This window comes from Ananas comosus, linkage group 20 (genome assembly GCF_001540865.1).
Source record: "Ananas comosus cultivar F153 linkage group 20, ASM154086v1, whole genome shotgun sequence".
Classification (NCBI taxonomy): domain Eukaryota; kingdom Viridiplantae; phylum Streptophyta; class Magnoliopsida; order Poales; family Bromeliaceae; genus Ananas; species Ananas comosus.
Window position 1 is genome coordinate 236,571 of NC_033640.1, and position 13,846 is coordinate 250,416.

The 13,846-nt window shown below is 37.3% G+C and overlaps 1 protein-coding gene across 4 annotated transcripts; it reads right to left on the minus strand.

Annotated features, from left to right (window-relative positions):
• Window positions 540–10,001, minus strand: LOC109725473 (protein MEI2-like 4). Of its 4 annotated transcripts, none has more exons than XM_020254672.1 (15): window positions 9,722–10,001; window positions 9,137–9,332; window positions 8,893–8,937; window positions 7,879–8,187; window positions 7,195–7,628; window positions 6,930–7,088; window positions 6,018–6,134; window positions 5,070–5,218; window positions 4,067–4,158; window positions 3,418–3,810; window positions 2,348–2,975; window positions 2,164–2,248; window positions 1,995–2,063; window positions 1,581–1,760; window positions 540–1,248 (listed from the first exon to the last, which is right to left on the minus strand). In XM_020254672.1, exons 4-15 carry the CDS (start codon window positions 8,114–8,116, stop codon window positions 1,096–1,098), a joined length of 2,697 nt encoding a protein of 898 aa, XP_020110261.1. In that variant the 5' UTR covers window positions 8,117–8,187; window positions 8,893–8,937; window positions 9,137–9,332; window positions 9,722–10,001; the 3' UTR covers window positions 540–1,095. The 4 variants fall into 4 exon arrangements, with proteins under 4 accessions (XP_020110261.1, XP_020110259.1, XP_020110262.1 ...); XM_020254670.1 differs by having other exon boundaries at window positions 5,067–5,218; XM_020254673.1 differs by having other exon boundaries at window positions 2,348–2,966; window positions 5,067–5,218; window positions 9,722–10,000.

Consider the following 13,846-nt stretch of genomic DNA (forward strand, 5'->3'; position numbering starts at 1 on the left):
GAGAACGATAATATATGTTCATAGAAAACTATAATTAGTCAAAATCAACGGAAAAAAATGATAAGTATATTTTTTTTGTTAAACAACATCGATCGAATGCGTGGCAACTCTACATGTGCAGTGCCTCACTCCTAAACAGAGCAATTGAGGATAGTAATTAATTGCTCAAAATAATGGTAGTTGAATTAATACTTTGATTAGCTAAAAAATATACTCAAATAGATCATTATGTAGTGATTGCATACAATCAAACTTACCATATGTAATTCGTGCAAAGTAAATAACTAAATATACTCGGCTGACTAGAGGTGATGTTGATCTAAATATAATACCAAAAACACCAAAAGCATACAACTGAAAAATTTTATATCTAACAAAATTTTCGAGAAAAATTTATTAATCTTTTGATGAAGAACTAGTCGAGAAGAACATCACTGGATAATTCATTCTGCATCCAAACACGACATTAAGGAGAAAGGAAAGAGCCCTACTGAGAAAAACACAGGAAACAAGAGGCAGTGTAACAAACAGAAAACCCATACTACAAAATTCATGCTGTATAGATGCATGTAATATTATATTGTATCATCAAAGGAGACATACAACAACAGACATTCAAATGCGCAATGAACAAGCCTGGTGGAGCTCACTTTACCAGTGCTCATACCCAACACAAGAAAATCAGAATACCAACGAAAGAAGGAAAAAAAGAGATCGAATGAAGCCAAAAAGGAGCAGAAAGAAAATGCAGGGCTAGCTTTTCGCAAACTGCATAGACCATAGTAGTGTCTCATCCTCCCTCCCTTTCTCTATAGAACTCCTGTACAAAGTATATTATCTCTCATACAAACTATCCAAAAACTCAAAAATTCCCCTGCGCCTTTCGCCCCTTTGTCTTTAGTCATATTTTTGTACAATCTGCGCAAAATCTTTGATGATTTGATGACCCGTGAGAGAAGCTACCGCTGCACACTCCGGACTCGAGAAAAGCAAAAGGAAATAACCCGAGAAACAGGATACATATAGCTCAGTTTATATGTTTACTTCTTATTATAGGTTAGTGCCTGATGGAACAGCTTATTTCACTCCCGAGTCCTAGGAAGAAGTTGGAGGAGCGTCGAGTCCATTGGTAGAAGATTCTCCATTAGCAGAGCTTGATGGGCTTCCCTGATGGGTTTCTTCATTACTCGCGGACGATCTGCTTCTCCCAGACCTTGTGCGGACATTGTTACCCACAGGGAAGGGTTCCTGTCGAAAGGAAAAAAACCCCGTCAGAATTTTTTTATGCTTTACAGTGTGAACAACAAATACATAGACAGCTGTGCAGATGTATATGTTTTCCAGGCCGATGTGTGAAGTACATCTATGATTTTCACGGAATGATAACATTTATTAAAATCAGAGAATGTGATTGTTAAAATTTATCTCTAAGGACGTAACGATCGGGATCAAACTTCATGGACTGATTTTGCAATTAGCCCTTTAGAAAAATATAGTTGCACAGTAACCGAAACCACAACGGCTGTATTAAGGCATAGGAACTCATTGTTTATAAAATGCATGTATATAAGAACTCAAACCTGGTCGCCTGCATTTGGGCCCTCTGAATGGAAGAGAATAGGGCGGCATCGTTTATCCTCATTCATCAAACTCGAGTTCTGGAAATGACCAATAAGAGCAGCTTTTCCTTGGATTCTAGCATATGCAAGCGAAGCCACCTTTTCACTGTTGAACTTCTCCCATTTTTTACCATTAAATGACTGCAGAAAATTCAATAATGTTCTTTAGTGACTTCATTTTACGTGCCTTCTGCAGTAAAGAACATGCTCACAATGGAAAAGGAAAAGTTCTAATAGTAGATTTGTTCAAGCTAAAACTAGCAGCAAGAAAGGAAAAATATATATATTTCTTAATTAGTAATTTATAATGGTACCTATAGTAAATAACTAAAAAAACTCGTACCAAAATGCTAAATAAAGATATAAAAACCAAACCTGATAAAATGGAATGATATGCTGAGGATTGATCATGTTGATAAAAGCATAACCCACGTTACATTTGTTCTGAAACGTAGAACAGAAAGCATACAGTTAGGAAATAATTAATTTGAAGTGAATATTTCCATTCAAAGGACGTGCAGCTCCTATTTATAGTTGCACCTACCTTGAAATCAATGGGCAAATAGATGAAATCATAAGTCCCCTTATGATTTTCATCAATAGTAGCCAAAAGCATCTTAGACGTGTACCTGTTGATATTCAAGAGAGGTCAATTAGATTCACTACAATATTCCTTGCACATAGAAGTTAGCATTAAAAAAAAGAGGCAGAAGGTGTAATTAATATACTTGTTGGGAATATTTTTTATCATGAGTGTCGTCCGAGAGTCTTCACCACGCATGATCTGTTCGATATCAAGCTCGTATTGCTTCTTATTATCAGGCTGATTAGGGTTTGGATCACTTCTTCGACTCCTCATCCGTTCATTAGCAGCACCAAATGAAGCAGGCATAGGAATAACGGGATTATTCCTAGCATGTAACAAGTGGAACCTGTGCTGTGGCGAGGGAATCCCAATATGTGCAGAACAGATAGATTTCATCGAAGGGTCAAAATGGCTTCCTCCATTATGGGGGAATATGTTACCAGGGCTGCCAGGAAAAGCCATAGTTCCAAGAGATGCTGGGTGAAAAGTCAGTGCTTCTGCTGAATAAGCTGAATAAGGGCTTTGTTGCCGGTCCCAGAAAGATGGAGCTGAACCAACATGATGGTTTTGTACAGGAACAACATTGTTCAGCATATGAGATGGTTGTCTTTGAATCCCGTGCATTTGGGCAGAAACGTTGCTTGCGAATGGTGACGAATTCGGCCATAACATGGGAGAAAGAGCATGATGGTGGAAAGCACTTGATGAATTGTTCCATCCATACTGGTGCCCATGCAGCGGACAGCTTCCATTTCCAGAGCCTACAAATGCTAAGGAATATAATGTAAGCTATAGTACAGGAATTTTGGTTTGAAATGAAAATAGACAAGCATAGAAAAAGTAACACCACAATGCTTAGTTTAAACAGCATTTTACGTATGGCAATTACATATATAATTCTGCAAAAATATCTACTTTCATATGTAACCATTTAAACCTCTGACTTTCCATATGTACTCCCTCGAAATTGCAGTTTCTCCATAAATAGTGTTATCATCGAGTTGGGGATTATCCTATTCATCCAGAAGCTTGTTTTGTACAAGAAAGCTTTTTAATAGGGGCATTTTTCTATAAGACATTATCTGAACAGCATATATGAGAATTTAGAATTTTCAGGGACACATAAGTAAAGAGATAATCTTTCAGGGGTGTACATATGTAAATATATCCTTTTATGTAAAAGAAGATAGATGAATAATATGTTGACCTCACCATTATTGTTATGATCAAAGGAATGGCCATTGACTTTATGAAGATGTCGGTTATCTGCTCCTTCAGCAAGTCTGGAGTTAATATTAATACCAACGGCCGAAATGGCAGTTGAGTTGTAAGGAGTGCCGTTGACTACCCCATTATGATGCTCTGGCAATGAATGAGGATGGAAGGGAGGGATGCCTTGAAACCCTAGCGAATGGCTGAGCTCATGAAGAGACTGATTACCGTTGTGATGATTCAATGATGCAACTCTCACAGGGGAGGATACATTGTGAAATGCTTTCCCCACAAATGGGCTAATTGGTGCTCGTATAGACGAATGTAAACCGTTGATAGCACCATTTTCGATATTATGAGATTTGATTTCCCCTGGATAGCTCCCATGAATCGCTGTTATCGAATAAAAATTTGTTGGAAAAATGTAACATAACGTCATTCAGAAGGAAGAAATTATTGCCTGGACCTGGTCCACCACGTCAGAAGTGCACCGCTCAGCCATCTCCCTCTATTCCATCCCATTAGGTAGCAGGCATTTAATTAAAGGAATGAAGGAATCAAGTGAACATGGCTGAGCAGCACACACTTGAAGTGGTGAACCAAGTCTAGAAATGATCTCTTCAGAAGGTAAAGGAACAATTTTCCATACCAAAGCATGCTGATGGGGAGTTGTTAGGACTTCCCTGCCTGAATTCACTAAACTCTTCCTGTTCCAGCTCAGGAGATAATTGCTGATTCAAGCTGTCATAAAGAAAAAACTTGTGAGCTTCTGTGAAACTAACTACAAGAACGCAACTATTTTAAGAAGTAAATTAGTTGAGTATGGGCAATCTAGAGCTTGAAAAGAAATATCCATGTCTCATGAATTGCAGCATCAGCAAGGAAATATACAAGTTCTCAGCATCAAGCCTAAGATTTGCATTTTGCTTATAACACAAGACAACTAGGATAACATGATTTTTTATATGAGCCTGCTTTTGATTAGAACAATGGAGATGATATAATTGAGAAGCTGCCCTTGGAAAATAACATGATGATTCACATTACTGCCCTCAAAAAAGGTCTCCTTTTTTCTCAAATTTGTAAGAGATTTAGAATTTATGGTTCACAAACTGATGTGAGGTATAAACACGTTTTTTTTATAAAAAAAAATTTCAAGGGTAAAGTGGTCATTGTAACAGGAAAAGTCAATTTTGAACAGTCGACTATTGAAGATGGATAAATTTGCAAATCTTTAAAATCTAGAGGGACGTATTTGATATTTTGATAATTTAAACTCTGATGACAAACTACAACTTTGCAGAAATGTGAAGAATTTTCCTCGATGATGGTAAAAAAAAAAAAAAATGTACATAACTGTAACATAGAGAGCAGCCAATCAGTTCAACCCATTCAATTAGGAAGATATCAGCATTTTGGTTTTCCAATTAGGTAATATAGGTAATATCACCATTGTCGACAAATTTAATACCATTCTAGGAAGTGTTCGATTCATCAAAAATACCTGTCTTGTAATGTTGAATAGAGCATTGTCTACAAAATGATAGACATTTCTGAAGAGTTATAACAATCATTGGAGAAGTTAAAGTCGCCACAATATAATGTCTAAACTGAAGGGGAGGAGAGAGAGAGGCTTGTTTGGGTAATACCACTGTCTTGCACCTCCAGGGCAGCTGGGCTGAAGCTTAATTTTCTTGCCGGCAATATCGCTCCTGTTTAGAGCTCGAAGAGCAGCATCCGCTGCTCGTACATCATAAAACTCTATGGATTTATGATTACTTTTGAATGGAGTCTCACCAATCTGAAACCAAAGCCAATGATTAGTATTTTGAGATTATTTCCTGAGGAATTATTTATTTATTTATCTACTTAAAGAGTTCCACTTGTACACATGGTGCAAGTGTGGGTGCAAGTGTATACATATGTTTGTGCATGTTAAATTACATGAAATGACTGTTTTTCTCTACAACCTTAAGCTAGTAGAAAATTGTATTTTTATATGTTTATATTTGACACTCTCCCTCACATATGGGCTCGAGACTCTTTGATAGGCTCATGAAATGGACTTTAATTAAATGGGAGGAAATCAATTACGCTCTGGTGAGACTCAAAACTCAGGACCTCTTGCTCTGATACCATGTTACTCAAAAGATCGATCTAGTAGAAAACATGTCCAGAAATATATATTAACATCTCCACTCACGTGTAGAATGGATATGAAAGGCATGTGGAATTGATAAGTGAGATAGGAGATGAGGATTTAATCCATTTTATAATGTGAGAATTTAACCCTTCAAATATCAAAGGTGGGGATTGAATCCACGACCTCACAAAGTGAAAGAGTTTAGAGTAGGCTCTGATACCATGTTAAATTATGAAAAAATCATTTTTCTCTAAAAGCTTAAGCTGGTAGAGAACAGTGCCTTCATATTTTTATATTTAACAATGGTGTGTATCAAAGAGAGAGAGAGAGAGCAAGAGAGAGAAAGAGTCAGATTTTACAGGGACGTGCATGTATAAGTAAATGCTTTTGTAGGGATGAACATGTAAACGACCTTAGTATTCTTTGTGAAGCTAAGCATCAGAGTTGAAATGATTACCTCTTTAATTTCACCATAAACACAAAATATCTGATGAAGATCATCATTTGTAACAGATGAATCAAGGTTACATACAACGAGAGTTCCTTGATTTATATCTTTCTCTGAAGGATTTTCCTGATGAAAAATAACTGAACTCAGCAAATGAAAATGTATCACATTAACAGAAGAGCATGTGATATATCCATAGGAACTGAAAGTTAAAGTAAAGAGTAATATATAAGTTAATGATATGACAGTTTTACACAAGATACTAAGATTCATTATAACTTCTAACTTATAATGGCTAGGTTTCATGTCTCACATTCCATTCATAAAGATAAATAAGGCATTCTTTCATATAAAATAGTTTTCGAAACCAGATTTTTGGCATGATACCGGAATAGCTACCTTCCAAATCTATACCAACCGTGAAGAGAGAAAGGAGCCAATATCCATATAAACTTATAAAGCTTCATCAACGCTGTAAAACTCTCATAGTTTCGGAAGCAGTACTAATATAGAATATTTGAAGACACCTAGAGAACTATGGAATATTTGAGGACACCTATCCTAGCATTCTTCTGACTAGTGCATAGAACAAAATTGATAACGGTACAACATTTAGAGACATCCACCTTAAACAACATCCATACCTCATTTTTTATTGACTATCATATAAAAAATTTACAAACATTCTCAAAAGTCTATCCTATTGAGTATGGGGTTGATTAATTAATAAAATGATCTTCTTCTTAAGATAGTAGCTTCTAAAGTTACACACAACAAAAACAGCACACCTTTGATGGAATTGTTCGGCCACTTATAGAGAAAGTCATCACCAAAAAAGTGGAACAAATTAATCAGAACTTAACAAATTAACGATCTTCTCCAAGTAGTTAAAAGAAAGTATAAATTTATTAAGGCCGCTACCTTCGGTATGGAGAAGTGTATATCAAGCTTCCGACGTCTCAATGGCATGTTCTGAAGTGCCTTCATTGCGTTCCGGGCAGACCTTATATCATAATAAGATATCATCACAAAACCACGGTGTTTGCAGGCAGTGTATAGGGTCCTAATGTCACCATATTGCTGAACAGAAAAGGATGGAAATATTAGGAAATCCAAAATTTAACCATCAAGTAGAAAAAGTTAGAATTTTTTAAAAAAGAAAGAAAAAAAGAAAGAAAGTAGATACCTCAAAAAGAGCCCTTAACTCGGTATCCTCAACATTACTATTAATATTTCTCACGAAAAGAGTTCTTGAGGGGTGTTCACCATGAGGGTGTTCACCAGGAAATGGGCCATTTGGGCCCACCTGCAGCCCATTAGAATCTAACCCACCATTAAAATCACAAACACTGCTCCCAATCACATTCTCATCAGCTTCTAGTTCCAGTCCTCCGCCACTGCAGAATATGTCATCATCAATGTCATCCCCACCGTTGGATCGGCCAATATATCCAATATCATCGAAAACACCGGATAATAAATCATCATCATCGGGAAGGAGATTTCCAATAAATTGAGCTTCAATCTCTTCCGTGGACTCAAAGGGCTCATCTTCCTCATAATTGGAATTAACTGTATCAATTGACTGACCAAAAAGAACGCCTTTTGTTGCTAATCTCACTGCACAGACACGAGTCAAAAAGCCAAGAATAATTTTGTTACAATAAGAATAATTAATATTTATCAGCTCCTATCACAGTGATAAATACTATTTAGACACACTCTTTCTGTAAGCATTTCGATAATAACATCATCAAACAACAAATAACAATATGATCATGTTGATGGCGGAAAATCTCTCCATAATGAAAGCAATTATAAGCATCAAGAATGAAACTGTAAAGCTAGAGAGAAGAAGAGAAGAACTCACAATTATTATCAAATATTTCTGAGAGCGAGCTTGCACAGAGCCCATCACTGCAGCAGTTCCCGTTTGGATCAACTCCATTTGCTTCAGCAAACACCGATGCTTTAACAGACGAATCCCATTGCGATCTAGTATTTGCATCTTGCCTCATCAAAGGATACTCCTGACTAAATTTGATTTTCTGTTCCTTAAACATATAAGCCTGAGGAAGTTCTAAACTGTGCACAGGATTTGGCCCCATGTAATGAAGCTTTTGTAATGGAGATGACGAAACCGACTTGCTTCCTGAAATTAATGACAAACCCTCTTTTCCTGCAAATGATAGCCAATCTTCAAGTTAATGAACTCCTAAGAAACAAAGTTGATAAAAGTAATTATGGCATTAAATTGAATATTGATGGCTAATCTCCAGCTCATCCCTGCCTAAATAGATCGTAAAAACAATCCCCAGGGCCCTCTACAGTAAGATAACCCCAAACATTTCCCATGCATGAGTTTATATACCCTATCCAGCATCTAGCCATGTGCATAGGGAATTCAAATGCTGGACCCAATCAAGCAAGCAGGTGGTTTATGTCCTGGTGGTTCGGTATGTTACCTTCCAAGTCCAAATCCAAACAAAATCTACCCAAAGTTCAGATTACCATTTTCGGTTAAACTTGTAAAGTGGTGCAATGGAGACCAAAATAGAAAGGCACTCATAAAAGCAAGCTAGGACGGTCTCTTGAAAGAGAAAGATAAACCAGTATGGTCCCCAGAAAATTAGCTGCAAACCCCAGCCTTGCATATAATCCTTGAAGCACTCATCCGGCAACATCAATTAGATACGAGCCTAACAACAGATTTGAGACACCACCTAATTATATGACTTCAAATTCAATTGACACTATTGCATTCAATGTGATAACAAAAGCCGGAAAAAAAAAAAAAAAAAAAATTCTTGCATGTTTTTTTTCCCAAAATATCACCCAGAACAAACTTTGTTGACCCAAAATCAGATGAAGTGTCAATACTCACTGTGATGATCGGGTGAGGACCCCGGTTCCAGAATCCGACTTGCCTCTGCAATGAGAAGAGAGAGATCAATTATCAAAAATCATAACCTACTTATAATACTAAACAATTGCAATAAAGTAACAGAATTTCAGAGAAACTGAAGCCTTTCTTCTCAAAGCACCCACAAAAGATAACCCCACATAATAAGGTGAATTATTAGCCTATCAATAACATAGAAAAAGATAAATGAACCGAAAACTGCAACCTCGGTAGGAAAGGTGATATCTTCAGAGGGGAGGTGGAATGAGGATTGATGCCTCTGATCTATGATCCCAGATGGCATCCTGAAGCCTCCGGAGCGCGGCCACAGAAACAAAGTTCAATCTTTTCCCAAACCCTTCCTAACCTCCCTCGTATGATCCCCTTCCCGCCTCTTTCCGCCTTGCTCTCACAAACACCACCTGGGTGTGCAAATTGAATCAGATCGAAGCAAAATTGCACCGAATTTCCCGAAATATTGTGTGGAAATTTGGATTTTTCCTATGAACTTTTTGGCGCTCAGTACGGAGAAATTATTAGGAAAAATAAACGGAAAAAAAAGGAATTAAATGCGAGTCGTTGGCTTCATCAAAGCAATAGCATGCTTAAATATACGCCGATCATAACGTTCGACCAAAAACGACGAGAGTATGATCATGAAAGACTTATTGAACTCGCACTCCATTAAACTACCCCAAAAACTCCCCCCCTTCACCAACCCCTCCCCATTTCCGATCGCAATTCCCAAATCCACCCAACCTAACCACCGAATTCTCCAAAAAAAGGAAGCAAACAGGCGCGAGATACGTACCGGATCGCTCCTTTTCCGCGCTTCCCCAGCTCGAATTCGCAGCAAAAGGTGCCAAAGGCGCGAGTTTTATAGGACGCAACCGCCGTGGTGTGGGGGGAATGGATTACGCCATAAGGCAAGGAAGAGGAAGGCGAAGAAGGAAACGAAGAGGACGAGGAGGAGGAAGCGAAGAGGGGGAAGCGACGAAGGAGCGAATCCCACTCCTCCGCATCCGTGCCGTGCGCGCGCGTCCAACTCCACGATACCCTCCCCTTCCCCCTCTTCGCCCCCCTTCCCTTTCCCCTCCAATGCAAGCAATATACCCCTCCTCCTCCTCCTCCTCCTAACCCTATCAACCCCTAGATTAATTTACTCGCACCTCCCCCAATTCCGCTTCTACGCTACCCTCCCCCCCTCCCAGTTCGCAGCATCGCCTCCGCCTCGCCGGAATCTATGGCGTTCTCCGGCGAGCGCCGCGAAGGAGAGAGAGAGGAGAGAGGAGATCGGTGGGGTCGCGTGTCTCTTTGTTTATTTATGCAGCGTTGGGAAAAACAGGGAGAGAGAGAGAGAGAGAGAGAGAGAGAGGAGACGAAAAAAGAGCGGGTGGGGAGGAAGGGGACGGAGGAGGACGCGGTGAGTATAAGCGCGGAGCACCGTACCACCCCCATAAACACGAGGGCGAGGTTGGGGAGAGGTGACGGAGCGCCGTTAAGTGTTTCCTTAACGGCGTTTCCGTTGGAGACGGAGGCGGGTCGGAGTGGATAATAGTGCATGGACCCAGTCCACCACTCAATGCTTACAAGTGTACGGACGCCTGTGTGCTAACAATAATGTTAGACTTGCTCTAAAATATTCAAAATATATAGAATTTAAATTTCATACATTTTCAATATTGAGTACGATCGAACGGTGTCAAAATAAATAGCTAAAATTTAAAATAAAAAAGATCTCGTAAAAATTATGATGCAATTTATAAAATTAGATCAGAAGTACTATTTTGATTTTGAAAGTTTGAAGTGACAAAACATACTATTAGACTTATGATCACTTAATTTTGGTTATTGTAATTGACAAATTTAGAACCTTTAATTAGTAAGTAGATAATATTAAAACATTATAAATTCTTCACATGTGAAGATAATATTGGAATAAGAACATTGCTATCTATTTTTTTTTATAGGATATGGAATCTAAAACATATGGTACTTTAGCCACTAGAACCAATGGTAATTAGCGATTTTTGTATTATTTGATGTGTAGTAACTTGTATTCTTGCATGATAATTAAAACATTTAAATTAAAACTTAATCTAATCTAGTTGAATTTTGAAATACTAATATTAGTAAACAAATATTTAAAAAATTATTCAAATTTTAGTATGAGTAATTAGGTTGGACAGTGCTTCTCTTCCCATCGTCTGAAAAAACGAAGCAAAAACATGAATCCCGTATTTGGAGGAGTAAAAATAGGAAAGAGCTCATAGTCTTTGATTTTTCATACTATCATCCGTGCTAATTTAGTTGCAATAGTATTACCGTCAATGATAATATAAGGTCAAAAAATTAGATATTGCAATCTTAATTTATTCGATCCACTACGCCAATCGATTACTGAATTATAGTTTTTTTCTAATACTATTGGGTAAAAATTTACACATAAAAATCACACTATTTATAGAAATTTATTTTCGTGCACCGATTATTCATTATATTAGTTAAAAGGCTTTAAATATTGCAACCCCTAACATGAAAACCATTTAGCTGTAGATCACATATAATGTGTTAAACTTTCATTGTAAAACCATTAACTATTGAGTTTGAGAAAGTGGTCCACGGTGGACCACGGTCCAGGCAACAATTTCTCCCGATTTACTTGCTCGGAACAAACTCCGCGGGCGAAATGACGAAACTGCCCTTGAATGGCGCTTTCAACGGCGACGGAGACCGTCCGAGTCTCGTCACCGTAACGGTCCAAAATAAGCGGTGTTCGGACCCGAGTTGGTAATAAAGTAATTTACGCAACTTTTAAGGGTGTTTTCGTAATAGCAGGGGATAGTTTTATGCGGTGCCCGGTTTAAGTTTTTTGCGGACACGCCGAGGATAAATATGCGGGTACGGGGACACGTGGCTTAGTCCAGTTGGGTAGAACGTAGTTTCCTGTTAACTGTGACACAGGCGTTTCAGTTAAATGAACGGTCGCGATGTGATAAGGGAACCTATCAGACGGTGGATAGCTTAAGGCTTAATTATTATTATTATATTATTATTATTATTATATTATTATTATTATAATACACTGATGCTACCATTTTAATCATTTTATTCGATATTTAGGAAATTATTAATATAGAATTAAAACATAATATCTGTTAAAGTCGATGAAGTTTAAAAATATCTTAACTAATTAAAATAAATTTATATAAAAAAAAACCTTTGATGGTGAAATGTGTCAATCCAAAAAATGAAATAAAAGAGACTTATTTAAAAAATATATATACATATTTAGTTTCTTTTTGTATTATTTTGTGGTAGTTCACGGGTTTGTATGCGAAGATGCGGAGGAATCAAATGCCAGAGGATACGGCACATCGACGCATTCGAACGCCGAATTTAATAATATCCACAATTTTCTTTTTCCGATTTAATTATTTATTTTTTATTTATTTAAATGGGAAAAATCCTTATTCGTACGCAACATCCACCGTTGGTTTGATCCGCTGTGTGGAACTTTACCTAAAACGTGCGACCACCCAATCAGATACCGCCACGTAATCTCCACGGACCAGTTTGCTGTTTGGGATGTGGCAGCGAGATCGCACGGGGGGGGCTGGCGTGTGCGAGTGCTACACGGGATGTGGTCTTTTAATGAGGGAAGTAACTGCATGGACCCGGTCCACCACGTCATCACACCCCCTTATGTTATAGAAAAACAAAAAATTGAACGCTACACGAATGTGGGCTGTTTTTATTTATTTATTTATTTATTTACCAGATATTTAGATGCATGGACTTGGTTCACCACATCCGCACACCAACACATTTAAAAAAAGGAAAAAAAAAAAAAAACTTTATTTGCTTTAAAAGAGTTACAATATATCGCTCACGCTTATTCTATAGCTTTATATTAGATGCTTCAAAAGTATAAATTCAATCCTATTATATATAAGCTACGATGTATAAATCGTCCTCCACGGATACTTCTCAAAACCAAAGGGACCACCCAATTATAAGAAAAGTATTTCTTTTCTCATTGCCTAGTGCAAAAAAAAAGGAGTCTTAATGTTCTAAATTTTTTACCATGCATGTTGTAATGTTGTATTACAAGCTATAACGTGTCAAAAAGATGAGTTTAGATTAGAGCGTTTATTTGGTACTTATAAAATAGAGATTAAGAAACCATTCTAGTTCTAGTTTAGAATAGGTGGATAACTTTTATATTCAGCGAGAAAAGTTCCAATTCAATTCCGTGGGACATCGTAAAAGAGTTTAGGATTTCTAAAGTCTACGGAAAAATGTCCCAAAAATATAAAAAAGGACAATGTGTGATTAATGAAAAACCTATGGTCCATTGCATAACTTATATTTGGTGGGACAACTACTCCTTATCTTATTTAGGAGTTAGCACCACCTAATGAGTGTGGGACCATCATTTTATGATGATGATGATGAGGTTCTCATTCAATATTTTAAATAATTAAATAAATGTTTGATCCCTTGAGAAACTACTCACATTAATTCTCTCTCTCTCTAGATCTAATATTCATGTACCCTACTCCTCATTAATTATAATCCAATATAATTGGGTTTTCACACTACAACAAAAAACGGTCTATAGCGACACTTTTAAATATAGGTACATGTTAAAAAAGTGCTGCTAGCTAAAATTACCGACACTTTTAAAAAGTGTTGCTATATGTGGAGTCGCTAGGTATATAGTGACAGTTAAAGAGTGTCGCTATAACCTAAAAGAGTGCTGCTAATTTACCAACACTTATTTAAGCATTTAGCAACCGCCGAAACTATATCTCGTTGGCTGCGGTGGCGGAGAAGGACGACAGTAAAGGCTCTTCATCTAGAATTTCAGTGGATTGAGTGAAGAGAGAAGAAAAGATGGTAATTGATTTTTCTTTTTTTTTCTTTTCTGTTT